Source organism: Cololabis saira, chromosome 8 (assembly GCF_033807715.1).
Source record: "Cololabis saira isolate AMF1-May2022 chromosome 8, fColSai1.1, whole genome shotgun sequence".
Taxonomy (NCBI): domain Eukaryota; kingdom Metazoa; phylum Chordata; class Actinopteri; order Beloniformes; family Belonidae; genus Cololabis; species Cololabis saira.
In genome coordinates this window covers 18,570,941-18,584,782 of record NC_084594.1, presented here as the reverse complement: position 1 = coordinate 18,584,782, position 13,842 = coordinate 18,570,941, and the positions used below count along the sequence as shown (strand labels likewise).

The 13,842-nt window shown below is 41.2% G+C and overlaps 1 protein-coding gene across 4 annotated transcripts in view; it reads left to right on the top strand.

Moving 5' to 3' along the window:
* Window positions 1–2,278: 2,278 nt before the first annotated feature.
* cpne1 (copine I) overlaps window positions 2,279–13,842 on the top strand; it is a 28,730-nt gene continuing 17,166 nt past the window's right edge. Inside the window, exons 1-3 of one of the 4 annotated variants that reach the window (XM_061726982.1) lie at window positions 2,281–2,388; window positions 5,970–6,034; window positions 9,192–13,273. In XM_061726982.1, coding sequence (XP_061582966.1) covers window positions 9,220–12,078 — 2,859 coding nt within the window. In that variant the 5' untranslated portion in view covers window positions 2,281–2,388; window positions 5,970–6,034; window positions 9,192–9,219 and the 3' untranslated portion in view covers window positions 12,079–13,273. Of the gene's footprint in view, window positions 2,389–5,969; window positions 6,035–9,191; window positions 13,274–13,842 lie in introns of those variants that run through there. The other 3 variants (XM_061726987.1, XM_061726983.1, XM_061726985.1) reach the window with 3 other exon arrangements.

Genomic DNA, 13,842 nt, shown 5'->3' with positions numbered 1-13,842 from the left:
TCCAGGATGTGGTTGCTTATTCTGGCCTAGTTTTGACCTGTGTCATATATTGATTATGCTGACCTACCCCAGCCTCTGCAGTGGAGTATTATTCTTAAATGTGAATGTGCTTTGAGATACCACGAGGTTGACATTTAAACGTAGAAAGGACTCTCTTTAGTGCTAATCCCATTTTTGGAGGATGAGGAACAAATCTGAAATAAAAGGAAGATGTTGCTTCATCAAAACTATGCATTAGCTATGGGATTAGTAAGCAATCAGAGTGTAACGATTTACCCAAAAAATCTCTTGAGTCAGTTTTTTCTATAGCTGATTAGCAGGTTTGGCCTTTTTGCCTCTAGCTGGTTAATATTCGTGGAGGAAAAATTAGGATTTCATGTTGGTTGGCAGTGCATTAGCCAGTCAAACAGGACTGTCAGCAACAGTGTTATTTATTTATTTTTTTGTTGTTTTTTTCAGTCTAAAAACACTCTTCAAAACTGCTGTCCAGATTCATCCACCAAGATGGTTGACATTCATTTAAAAATAAAGTAAAAATCAGCCCAATCCTCTGCAACAGATGTGCTTTTTGTCAAGAAACCAAGGATCAACTGCAAAATCCAAACAGGAAAATGAAATTAATTGCTTGATAAATGTGACTTTTCCATCTGAGAGGATCTTAAAAGTTTTGCATTGTGTTTCTAGATACATCCAAGATGTTGTGTTTTATCACATTTCTGGTTTAATTCTCATTGTTACTCAAGACATTAGTATTCAGTAAAATCACCATTGACTGGTCTTTCAGTCAACACTTGTTGAAAATATATGGATTTATTTTATAGACATATATTTTATGAGCCAACAATTACTGTACTGTGACCTTTTCTTTGTGGTTATAGAATATATTAAATATCTATTTGAAACTCAAATGACATTTTCCCTTTTTCTGAGTATATTTTTGTTATGGCACTGTTATAAACATTATTTGAAAGCAGAAGGGAAAAGGAATATGTTAACATGCCAGTTTCTGGTTCACTGGATAGATTTACAATTTAGTAAACATCAGAAAAGTTTGACACTGCATTACTGAAAAACACACCTTTTAAGATGTTGGAATAAAATCCTCCTTGGCATTTAAAGCAAACAAATCCAGCATTGTGTGGCTCAGGTCTGTGTTAACATCAGACTAAGGCAGTAAACACATGGTGCACCAGCAAATGTAAGCAGTAGACTACAGAGTGCATCACCTAGTTTATGGTTTATTTATTTTCAAATCAGAATCATGACAGAGGCCTGACTCCGTTTTATTTGAAATATGCTGCTGGAAATTTCCAAGTCAATTTTTTTTTTATCGTGACTATGTAATACTGGATTTTGTCATTTAAAATGTGATTGAATATTCCACACAAAACTTTATTTATCATATGCGCAGTTTACAGTAATATAGATTTTCAATATACAGGTATTCTAATGTGCAAAGTTTGCGAAATGAAAGGTCTTCAACAACCAATTGAATACTCATAACATCACACAATATACCTTGCCAGGGGGATCGGGGGTTTACAAGAAAATACAGAAAAAGATTACAAATATTCACAGTTTTTATTGCCTTTTGATTGTGATCAAATTAACCTGAGTCGGTGCTTGACCTCACTGTGAAAATCAATAAAATAAGTTTTACATTTGTGAATGTGGAATTTGGCCAAAATAATTATGAGATTTATAACGAATGTTTAGGATAAGATAAGATAAGATAAGAAATCCTTTAATAGTCCCACAGAGGGGAAATTTGCAGATTACAGCAGTAAAGGGGATAGTGCAAAAAAACAAGAGGCATCAATATCACACAGTAATAATAAAACACTATAAACAGTGTATACAATAATAATAATAAGAAGAAGGAGAATAAAAATAAATAATAAGAAATACTAACTAATAACAGATGGATATTTACAGATGTTATTTACATAATTGCACGTTGCAGAGAATGATATTGCACATTATTTTCCGGTTTGTATATTTATTGTCAGGTTGTATGTGGTCTACTGTGAGCAGTGCTGGTTGTGTAATTAATTAGGCTTTGTCTAATTTATGTTCCCTCCAAAACAACTGAAATTATTTTCTCAATGTTCTCAAATATTCTAATCTACAAAGTTTGCAAAATGAAGGTCTTCAATAAAATATATGGATTTTTTTTGTCTCGACTATGTAATGCTGGATTTTGTCATTTAAAATGTGATTGAATTTTTAAAAAAAGTCCTGATGTCGGTGTGACGTCATCAGGGTCTCGTCTCGTCCAGCTCTCGCGATGTTTGATCCGACATTTCGTGCAGAAACATCCTGCAGAGAGAAGAGAGAAGAACCTCGCCAATGACTTTAACCTCACTGTAATAATTGACAAATTTCTCGGTAAGAATTCACCAGCGACAGGCTGCTTAATCACGTTGTCTCAGCGGTAGCCGAGGGCTGCGGGAGCCGGTGAAAACAGCCGTCCTGCTCGCTGTTTTCGCTCCAACACATACAAAGCAGCGCTGACGCGGAGCTAGGTTGCTAACGGGCGTGAGCTTGCTAATTTGAATTTACCACCTGGGAACTTAGTTAGGTCGTTTAGTCGTCACTTTTATTTGTCTAATGTTTGTAGAGCCTGTAAAACCATTTAGGGCAATTAGGAATGATGCACACAAAAAACACGATGTAAATTTAGTAGCTGTCAGCCAGTTGAGGATCAGTTTTCAGATTTAAGATGCTAATTATGTTTTTTTAAATATATTTTTTATTTCTTTTGTGCAAACTCAGGAGTAGATTTTGACATTAACATATTTTTAATTGTTGGCTGCGCTGCCATTGGTCACTGCCCGCAGGACGTCACAATGCGCAACGGGCTGAGAGCAAGAACAAAGATGTTCAAAACTGGGAGACAGTTGTCATGGAAACCTAGACCAATTCTTAAAATTGTTTTCTGACACACAAGCACATAAGCCTTTTTTATTACTCAGCACTTGCTGTCATATACATGTCCCAATTGTGTACATACTTTCGAACCATGAAAGAAATGTTGGATCTGTGGTGTAATCCTGCTTCTCCTTAGTCTTATCAGTCATGTGTACTTCTTAATGTAGTGTAGCATTATGGCCATGATTAATTACAATTGTAACTATACTAACAGCTACATATTTGATACCAAATAAGCATGATGTGATGTGATTTTCCTTTTCAGGGGATTGCTGAATAGCCGCTCTCTTTAAAGGGAAAGTTAGTTTTTTTACAACCTGGACCTTATTTCTGGCATTTTTTATGGTCCTTTACTCACCCAGGCAAGTTTGGTGTCATTTGGAGTCCTCCGGAAGATATTAGGGTTTTTTTTTGCGAGCCGCTTCTCCATATAACGGTAGTGAACGGGGCACAGCGGGACACAGACGATGCAGCGTCTAAATAACACATTATTGCCCCGAAACTCGTTAATTTATTTTAAGAATCACTAGATCTGCTTCCAGGACCTGTTTTCTACATCCGGGGCTGTGTGTGTAACAAATAAATCAGTTTGTAAACAAGACCTCTGAACTCATGACGTCATCTCTGTGCGCGCATCCCAGACACAGCTCTGTGTACAGCTGGAGTTCGCTACTGTTAGTTTACTGTTAGTTATTTGAAACATGTCTGAATATTTGTCAAATTCTGAGGTTGTGGACGACGACTTTGAATATGATGGACGTCCTTACCGATTTGAGCCAGAGTATACGGCTGAAGAGCTCACTGAACGGAGGACAGAGTGCGCGCACAGAGATGACGTCATGAGTTCAGAGGTCTTGTTTACAAACTGATTTATTTGTTACACACACAGCCCCGGATGTAGACAACAGGTCCTGGAAGCAGATCTAGTGATTCATAAAAGAAATGAATAGTTTCGCGGCAATCATGTGTTATTTAGACACTGCATCGTCTGTGTCCCGCTGTGCCCCGTTCACTACCGTTATATGGAGAAGCGGCTCGCAAAAAAAACCCTAATATCTTCCGAAGGACTCCAAATGACACCAAACTTGCCTGGGTGAGTATACGACCATAAAAAATGCCAGAAATAAGGTCCAGGTTGTAAAAAACCGAACTTTCCCTTTAAGTAGTCCTGATGTCAACGATGATTAACTCCAAAGTTGTAAGACTTGTTATGGCCAAGACTTTCACATTAAGTGGACTGAAAAGGGCTTCTTTTTAGGTGTCAAATGAGTGAATTACATGCTGAATGGGTAGAATAGCTGAATTGTTTGTGACTTCAGACTGTGGAGGGCAGTAGACCTCTGTACAAGAGAAAACAGAAATGTTTGCAGTCCCATGAGTGTTTTAATAAGGTGGAAAACGGCAGTTTAGCCCTGGTGCGGTTTGATTGTCAGATTTGAGCTCCATGTTGGCTGGTTTTGGATTAGACTGCTTCTGTGTGTGTGAGAGTGCGTTTGATTTATTTTATTTTGATTTATATTAGATGTTTTACTGTTCTTTGATCTTCCACTTTGAGGTCCAATCCAACACATTGGTGTAAGGCAGTGTTTTTCTTTTGTATCTTGAATTTGCTGCAATGAAAAGTTCTTTTCTGGTTGCTTTCAGTCTTCCTTCAGCTCCCTCATGTTTCCCTGCTCATTCAGTGGAAAATGTGGCTTTGCTTGAACAATTGCCTGCACCTTTGGACACTGGCGTTGTCTCTGATACAAGCGTTTGCAGTTTCCTGTCCAGCAAAATGTTATTCCCTTTTTTCTCTTTGTGCTTTGCCTCTTTTTGATGGTTTGAAACCAACAAGCCTTTAGATACAAGTGGATAAGAATTCCTTTAACAAAGCTGGCAACCATCTTTCAGAATGTGGTTGTTATGATGTTGAACATGGCTCTTCCTGATGTTAATCGTTTTGTTGTCTGGCATTATTTAAAAGTGTGGGGCACTGCTTGGAGCAACCTGACACACCGACCTGAAACGTTTGGTATTTTTGTAACTGCTTTTGAGCCACGGGTTGATGTCTGTTTAGTCGAGAAGATTGTGGAAGTGAAAGCATTTTTCCAGCTGCTGTTACTCAAATTGGGAAGTTTGTATTTGTATTTTTTTAGACACATGTTTTATCTAATGTGTTGCTCTGCATCTCAGTGCTTTTTACTTTCTCTGGCCAGCTGCTGTCTCTGGATTGTGCTGGTTTTTAGTTGCTCTGGCTTACATAATGCTAATGTTGCTTTGGTTGACATGACGATGCTGATGCTGCTTTTGTTACGTGTTCTTGATATTGCTTTTTTCAAAATGGTTTATGTTGTTCTTACTGCTCTTGTTGATGAGTTGCTGCTACTGCTCCTGTTATGATAATGATAATGTTTTATTGACGATGTATTGCATACCTGCTGGTTGACATGTTGCTTGTGTTGTTCGTGTAAACGGGTTCTGAAGAGGTGCCTGGTCACTTGCGGATTTATGATCCAGATCTCTGACTTTCCTGATCACTTGATTGCCTTGTGGCCTTGTGTTTGATAAGTGTTTTCTTTAGTAGCTGGTGGTTGAGTATAGTTGAAACTGAGCATTGTTCTTTAGGTTCAAAAATGTGTCAGTTTTTCATCTGGGTCCTGTATTAGTCTTATTGTAATTCTGGATGAGATTATGAAAGTTGGCTTTGGACATGTTTGTTTCATTGCTCTCAGGTTGGAAAGACTGATTGCGATCTTTGGTTTTTCTGTCATTTTCGTACTTTCAACATTTAATCTCTTAGATTCTCAAATTTAGTTACTGCACTGCTCAGGGCTAAAGACAACTTTCTTGTTGCAAAGCTCCTAAATCACATCATACAAAAACTTTACTCTTCAGCACCATAAGTCTGATTGAGAGTTAGTTGACACCCATTAACACAACCTGTCAGCTGCTGAAAACATGTATAAGCCTCTCACTGGAAGCTAATAAAATGCTTAATCTCAGTTTGCTGTGAAAAATGTTTTGAACAGGAATGTTTGTTTTTCTGACCTTTTCACCAGGTTACAGTGTCCTGCAGAAATCTTCTGTTACGCAGTGAAAGTATACACACTGCTTAGTTGCATTGGTGAGTTTCAAGTTGCATGAAATTTATGAAGGTTTACTGTTGCACCAAATGTTTCACATTCAGCTGAATATAAGGCAAATGTTTGTGTACCGCATGGTAGTAAAGATTTCTTTAAGAGAAATATTCAATTTTAGGGGTCAAAAATATACATTTCCATTTTCGACTGAGGCAGTTTCAGTTCTGGTTTGGAGCAGGTTTGTAATCTTGATCTAGTTCTTTGTGTTTGTGCCCAAACTGGCTTTCAGCTGTAAAACAAAAGTTCAAGAATGTCACTAAGTTTTGTTTCTTCATCTAAAATCAGTGTCTCCCACTCAAAGTTAATACTCGGGCATGCTGCCTGCATACATTTGTCATTATGCAATTATTAATATTGTTTACTACCCAAAATATCAATGCTTCATTCTACTGCAGAGTTGTGCAACGTTCCTCTGTTGAACTAGTCTCTCTATCTCTGTCTTTCTCACACACGCACTCTCAGGCTGCATTTGATCCCAATGCAATCATATCCATCATGCACTAGTGGAAGTATTATTGGGTTACAATGCCACCTATGTTTTTATTTCTTGCATCATGTAGTACATTTTTAAACATTTTAAAGCATTTTTTTTTACCTCCCAAGAAAGTACTCAGCAAAATATACCAACCTTTCACTGCAGGCAGAGAGAAATGGGCTTTAATTGATCCATTACAGTAAGGACTGAAATATGGGTGTTTTAAAATGAAAGGCAGCTCATTTTTACCATGTGTTATCTTTTCCCAGGCTGTTCCAAGTTCTGGGAAACACTGTAGAGCCAAATTACTGATCAAAGTGGATAGGATTATCATGATAAATAGACCAAGACCACAGTTTTGTGGTGCCCCTTCAGTTTGTTGAAAATCAACTCTGAATTGATCCTAGCAGCATCTGTCTTGGTTGGAAATGGGTAATACAGCACCCCTACAGTGACTGAAGAAGTCTTCTGATATTAAGCTTTAATATAGCTTGAAGTAATTTGGTTATATGAAAGGGTTTATTAACATTTCATTGTGATGTTCAAGTTAACCCTTTAAAGGGCAGTTAATAAAATATTTGACTTTTTTTTGTTGTAATCATAGTATGTAGTTCTACCGAAGTTACCAAATATACTCACTTGCCTGTAATGGGTTAAAAAGAATCCCACTTGGGACATGATTTTTTTTTTTTTTTTAAATACTGTTTAGATGATCCTTAGTTTACTTCATTTGGGGCACAATGTAGATCTTTTATTTTCAGTCTAGTGTGTATTTTTTAGGCTGAGATTTTTTTAAGCTCTTAGAACACCAAGAAAACAAACAGTGTAACTCAAATAGGATTGATTGAAGTCATCCAAGAAAGTGTCACTTTCCAACTGATATGTTGATAGATATGATTTTTGTTTTAAAATCGGAAATTGGTTGCATACATTAATATAATGAAACATTAAGAGAGTTTGAGGTTGTGTTCCACTCTAATACCTTTATTTTTAACTTTTTACAAAATGCTCCCTGATGATTATGCCATTGTGACATGCATGCATACCCACATAATATATATATAATATATACATTTCTCTGGCTGTATATATAATACTTACATGCTTGGGGGGGGACAAGAAAACCAGTAAAAAAAATATCAGTATAATATTTTAGCCAAAAAATCAGTTAGTTGAGCACCAGCTGGTCAATCAGTGCATCTCCTATTCTATAGAATCCAATATATGTCAGGGTATCTGCATGGTGACAAAACTTGATGGATAAAACGAGAAATCTTTTTAGAACCAAACAGACATCACCAGGAGGTTTATTTAGGTTATGAGTAGTCTATGATGCATGCTTACTTGCTTAGGAAAGGAGATTAGTACAGTCAACTGGAAAAAGAATTTGGCCAGAAATGAAACATTTCACATATGGCTCATTTTTACGTTCATTTTGGCAAGTTAGAGACATTTTCGCTTCGTTAGATTGCTCTTAATGTGTAAGTCACAACGTTTATTAAGAGGAGAATGAATTGCAGCATCTAAATCTGAAGTGTGTTGTTCCTCAAATCTATTCTCCATGTCACATTTTTTTAACTTCTGTTTTGTTTTTACACTAAGGGTGCTTTCACACCTGTGGCCCGTTTGTTTTGTTCCGATTCAGGGGCTAAATCGATACAGTTGTTCCGTTTCTCGTTTGTGGGGTTTGTGTTCACAAGGCAACCGTCTGTCCCGTTTCAAAGCTGATAACGAATGCCATGCGCGAACCAGCTGTTTTCTGATTGGCTGATTTTTTTCTTTAGGCTGATTTATGGTTCCGCATTACACCAACGCAGAGCCTGCGGCGTAGGGTACGGCGTAGGCTCTGCATCGATTTAACGCGGAACCATAAATCGGGCTTTACCCAATCATTTATGTGCGCTCGGCGCAGAGCTGCGCAAACCCTGCCCGAATTGGACATTTTTTAATTTCACTGTGCTGCGCTGGGACGGCATCTCGGCACGTCCAATAAGAGAGAAGGTGGTGGAGGCTGCGCCGCGGTCGCACATACACAATGAATGGAGTTGTATCGGTTGCTGTGTCGATTATGTTCTCACTCCAAATAAGAAAAATTAACCGTTTCAGGTCTCGAATGGAATCGGGCTGAGACCACCTCTCCGAGGTGATCTCGGCTCGCTTATTTTGTGCCGTTTCAGAGCGCGATTGCTGTGTTCACGTATACCAGACGTTCCGATCTTTAGGGGGAAACGTTCCCTGTTCCAGAACAACTGTTCCAAACGGGACAGGTGTGAAAGCACCCTTAGCTATGTTTGTGCATAGGATTGTATTTACTGTGGAGTGGTCTCACAAAAAATCTGATGTTAAATGTTATCTTAATTTTGAGAAAGAACAAGTTCATTGAGCATAATACAGTTGCATAGAAATTGTTTAAGTATAGCTGTTTTTTGTTAGGTTTCTTTAGTTTTGCCAAAATTCCCCCCGACACACAAAAAAACTTGGAAGCACCATTGGTTTCCAGTGTGATCCCCCTAAATAAGTGTATTACGTGTATTTTGATTTAAACAAATACACTGAAATCTAGTTTAGGTTGCATATACCGTCATCGGCTTGGCAAGAAGCATCTGGAAACCACTGGTCTTCTTCTTTTTGCTCTTCATCTGATGGAAGTGTTGCTTTCTCCCCAGGTTTTAGGGCTGTCGTTTAGCAGTCAGTATGGCGGTAGTCATCAGGCTGCAGGGTCTGCCCATAGTGGCTGGCACCATGGACATCAGACACTTCTTCTCTGGTCTCACCATTCCTGATGGGGGAGTGCACATCGTGGGGGGTGAACATGGTGAAGCCTTCATCGTGTTTGCCACTGATGAGGATGCTCGATTAGGAATGATGCGGACAGGGGGGTCCATCAAAGGCTCTAAGGTGTCACTGTTATTAAGTAGCAAGACACAGATGCAGAACATGATTGAACTCAGCCGTCGAAGATTTGAGGCTGGGGCCGGAGCTGTGGAGATGTCTGCACCTACAGCAGGAAATGCTAACCAACAAGCAGGTGCAGCCTCCATACCTGCAGTTCAGCCCGGAACAGTAGGGAGATCTGGGGGCCATGGAAGCCACGGGGGCCACGGAGGCCATGGGACCCACGCAGGCCACGCAGGCCACGCTGGCCATGCTGGCCATGCTGGCCATGCTGGCCACGCAGGCCACGCAGGCCACGCAGGCCATGCCGGCCATGCCGGCCATGGAGGCCATGGAGGCCATGGAGGCCAAGGTTTCACAAACACTCAAGCCACCGTCACAGCAGCAAGCTCATCTCAAGAACAGCCGAGCATCAAGGCAACATCTAGCTTGGCTAGCGTGGTGCCAAGCTTCCCCAACAGCTACAGCTCTACACCCGCAATCACCACACCTCTGTCATCACTCAATACCGGTCCCCCACCCATCCCTCCACTTCCCAACATGTCTGCCATGCCTCCTATGCCCACACTGCCCACCATTCCAGTTCCTCCTCCTGTGTCTTCCCTCCCCCCTGTCCCGACTGTCTCCCCATTATCTCAAGGGCCTCCGCCTATGTCCCACCTCCCTCACATGTCTTCCCTACCTCCCTTCAACCCCTCCCTTCCTCCCCCAGCAGGACTGGGCTCTGGCCTTCCTCTTGGAACACCCAATCCCATGCTGTTCAACCCTCTTTCCTCCCTGGCCTCAATTGGTCTTCAAGCCCATATGAAGGCTGCCACTGTCGCAGCTACTGGGGCAGGAGCAGCTAATCCTGATGAGTTCTTTATATTCTTGCAGAACCTTCCATTCTCTTGCTCGGAAATGGAAGTCAGGGATTTTTTTCGGGGTCTGGGTGTGGATGGGGTTCGCCTGCTAAGGGATGGGCACGGTCGGCCAAATGGCAGGGCTATGGTCAAGTTTTTCTCACCCCAAGACAGTTTTGAAGCTTTGAAGCGGGGGGGTGGTATGATGGGTCAAAGGTTTATTGAAATCACCCCAGGTTCTGAGCGTCAGTGGGCTAGCCTCGGTGATAGTGGAATAGGCCATGCCCTTCACAATATCAGCAGATCAAATAACAGCATGGACTCACAGGATCAGCTGCACCGCCGTGGTAATGCTGGGATGGGAGGAAGAGATGAGCGAGAACGGTCACGATCTCCCCATAGACATGAGTACTGTGTCTATCTAAAGGGTCTTCCTTATGAGGCAGACAAAAAACAGATTAAGGAGTTCTTTAAGAATTTGACCATTGTGGAAGATAGTGTCTACATTGCCTATGGGCCAAATGGGCGCGCTACAGGAGAGGGCTTTCTTGAGTTCAAGTCCGAGCAGGACTACAAGAGTGCCCTTGGAGCTCATATGCAATATATGGGCTCCCGTTTCATTCAGGTTCACCCAATCAGCCGAAAGGGAATGATTGAAAAGGTCGACGCTATCCGTAAGCGTGATGTAGGACAGGGCGATGGAAAAAACCAGGATGGTTTAAAGGCTCCTAGAAATTGTGCCCACATAACCAACATCCCTTACAATATCTCGAAAAAGGATGTTCGTGCCTTCCTAGAAGGTGTTGGCATCTATGAGGACACTCTGAAAGTCCTGACTGATACTCATGGCAACGGTTTAGGACAAGCCATCTTCCAATTGCGAACTGAAGAAGATGCCCGTAAATCTGAAAGGCTGCACCGGCAAAAACTCAACGGCCGGGATGCCTTCGTCCACCTGGTAACCTTTGATCAGATGAAAGAAATTGAGAGGAATCCTCCACCCCAAAACAAGAGAGGCCAACGTAACCAAAACCAACAGAACCAAAACCAGAATCAGAACCAGCACCAACAAGCCCAGCCCAATCCTCAGCAGCCCCAGATCAATCCTTTTGCTGGGATTAGTGGAGAGGACTTTAACTTTCTCAGAAACACTATGGGTAATCTCAACAGTGCGCCCTTTGTGACTCCCTTCACAGCACCAGGAAATGGGCTAGCAGGTCCTCCTCCTCTCCCTCCATTGGCTGCAGGGCTCGGTGAGGTGAATCTGGGCATGGCTCCTCCAATAGTTGCAGGAATTCCTGGAGCACCGATCATGGAGCCTCCTGGGTTTCGACCTGGAGCTGCAGGAGGTGCTCCATTTGGCCAGGATGCACTGAGGGGCTTGGTGCCATTTGACACTGCCAACAGGAAAGGGGGTGGAGGAGGCCAGAACCGAGGAGGGGCCAACATAAATCAGGGACGTCCAGGAGCCGGACCACCTACTGGACAGCAGGGATTTACTCCAGGGGCGGAAGTTATGCTCAACCCGCCGGCTCCGGGAGGACCCACCAATCCCAGTAATCAGCGAGGCGGCGCAGGCCCAACAATTGTCAAGCTTCAAAATATGCCGTTCACTGTAACTGTGGATGAGATCATGGACTTCTTCTATGGATACCAGGTGCTGCCTGGGTCCGTCTGCTTGCAGTACAGTGAAAAAGGTTTGCCTACTGGTGAGGCCATGGTGGCTTTCCAGAGCCACGAGGAGGCCAGCGCTGCTGTCATGGATCTCAATGATCGACCCATTGGAGCGCGCAAGGTTAAGATAAGCCTGGGTTAAAGCTCTAACCAAAAGACACTGTAAGATTTATCAACATTTCAGGTGAAGCAAAGGCAACTGAAACCACACCTGACGCTGAAATGAACTTGACTGTCGAGCCCCATTAACACCTTGTACTGTCAACTGATTGTCAGTTATAAAAACGTTTCCCTCTGTTTATAGATATCAGCAGGTAAGCCCCATCTTGCAGTCTGTCCATTAAAGACTGTAGACTTGTCTTGGTTCTCTTCTCCAGCTGCTTATCGGATTTTGCTTGTACAGACTGATGACGGTGATTATGATGTGGACGTTAGCAGGATTTGGACTCTTTCTTACCCTTTATCATGCAGTCACGCAGCCCTCTTTTCTTTGTTTGTTCCTTTTTGTTTTTCTCTTTTCCAATTCTTGTCTACTTTGGGCTTGCATACATGACACCCCTGTTTTGTTGCTTTGGTATCTCAATGACTGTAATGATGCTGACAAAAAAAGTGTTGCTGTATATGCTTAAATGTGCTCAGCTGCTGCGGTTTGAAGTTTTACTTGCTCTGTTTATCTTAACATGCTGTGTTGCTATAGTAAAATGATGAACAGCCACAGTGTGTTGCTATGATAAAATGTTTATGTGATATCGTAAAACCTGATGCATTGTTCTTTACATCCTCTGTTGCTGTGCAAAATTATGTTGCCATGGTAAAAGAAAAAAAAAAAGGTAAAATGCTGTTTTGCCATGATAAAGTTTGTGATCTGTTGCCATGGTGAAATGTTGACATGTCCCATTCTTGTGGTAAAATCATACTGACTTTAAGTTCTGTAGTTTTGGTAAAGTATTGACACAATACTTGTCATATAGATGATATGAGATGGACAGATTGGAGTATCAAGTGTTTTGCAAGCTGGGGCTGCCGAATTGTTTTCACATTTTTTTAAATGTTGCTATTTTTGAACAATACCACCCCCAGATCTCCTCTTTCTTCCCCCTTGTAGCACATGCTTTGTAGGTAATTAGGACCGTGGAGTGCTGAGATGAAGTCTTTAGTGTTTTTAGTTTGGTAGCATTATTTTGTATGTAAGTTTCATCATGATTTTGAATTTTTCCACTTTAATGCTCAGATTTGTTTCTAATGTTGGTGTGACTAAAGTTGTATGAACGTATAACCGTACATGATGTGGAGTCTCCTTTGCTTTGGCTAATAAAAGGACGTTCCTCACCTGCGAACAGCTCCCCCTGATTGTCTCCTCTTCACTTTCGGATGATGGACATGTCTGATTGTTGGTTTTATGTTGGAAAAAAGTATCTTGTAGTGATGTCTTTTGTATCTTTGAGTCAGCTACAGATTTGGACCACCAATGCTAACAGGAAGACCGAGAAACTTGTCTGTCTGCACATCCGCAATGGCTACAACACAATTATGCTGACTAGTGACCCGGAGGGGAAGCGTTCAACTTGCAGGATCTTCAGGCTTTGTCTTTGGGTTAATATATGTATGACCTACCAGGTAGTGGAGCTCCGAAATATCTAGCATATTCTAAGAATGAAAGCTGTTAGTTGTTAATGTTGATTTTTCTTTTAAACTGCAAGAACAGTAACAAAAGTGGCCTACAGCAAGGGAATGCCATGGTCATTAACATTAATGCATAGATCTTGGTACGTAGATGCAGAAATCATAATTCTGTTTCAACTCCTTTTAAAAATTTTCAAATGATCTTCACTTTAAGATCCTAAAATCCGCTCAGATTTATATAATATTTTTACTGTAGCACAAAAGTAAGTCATAAAGGTGTGTT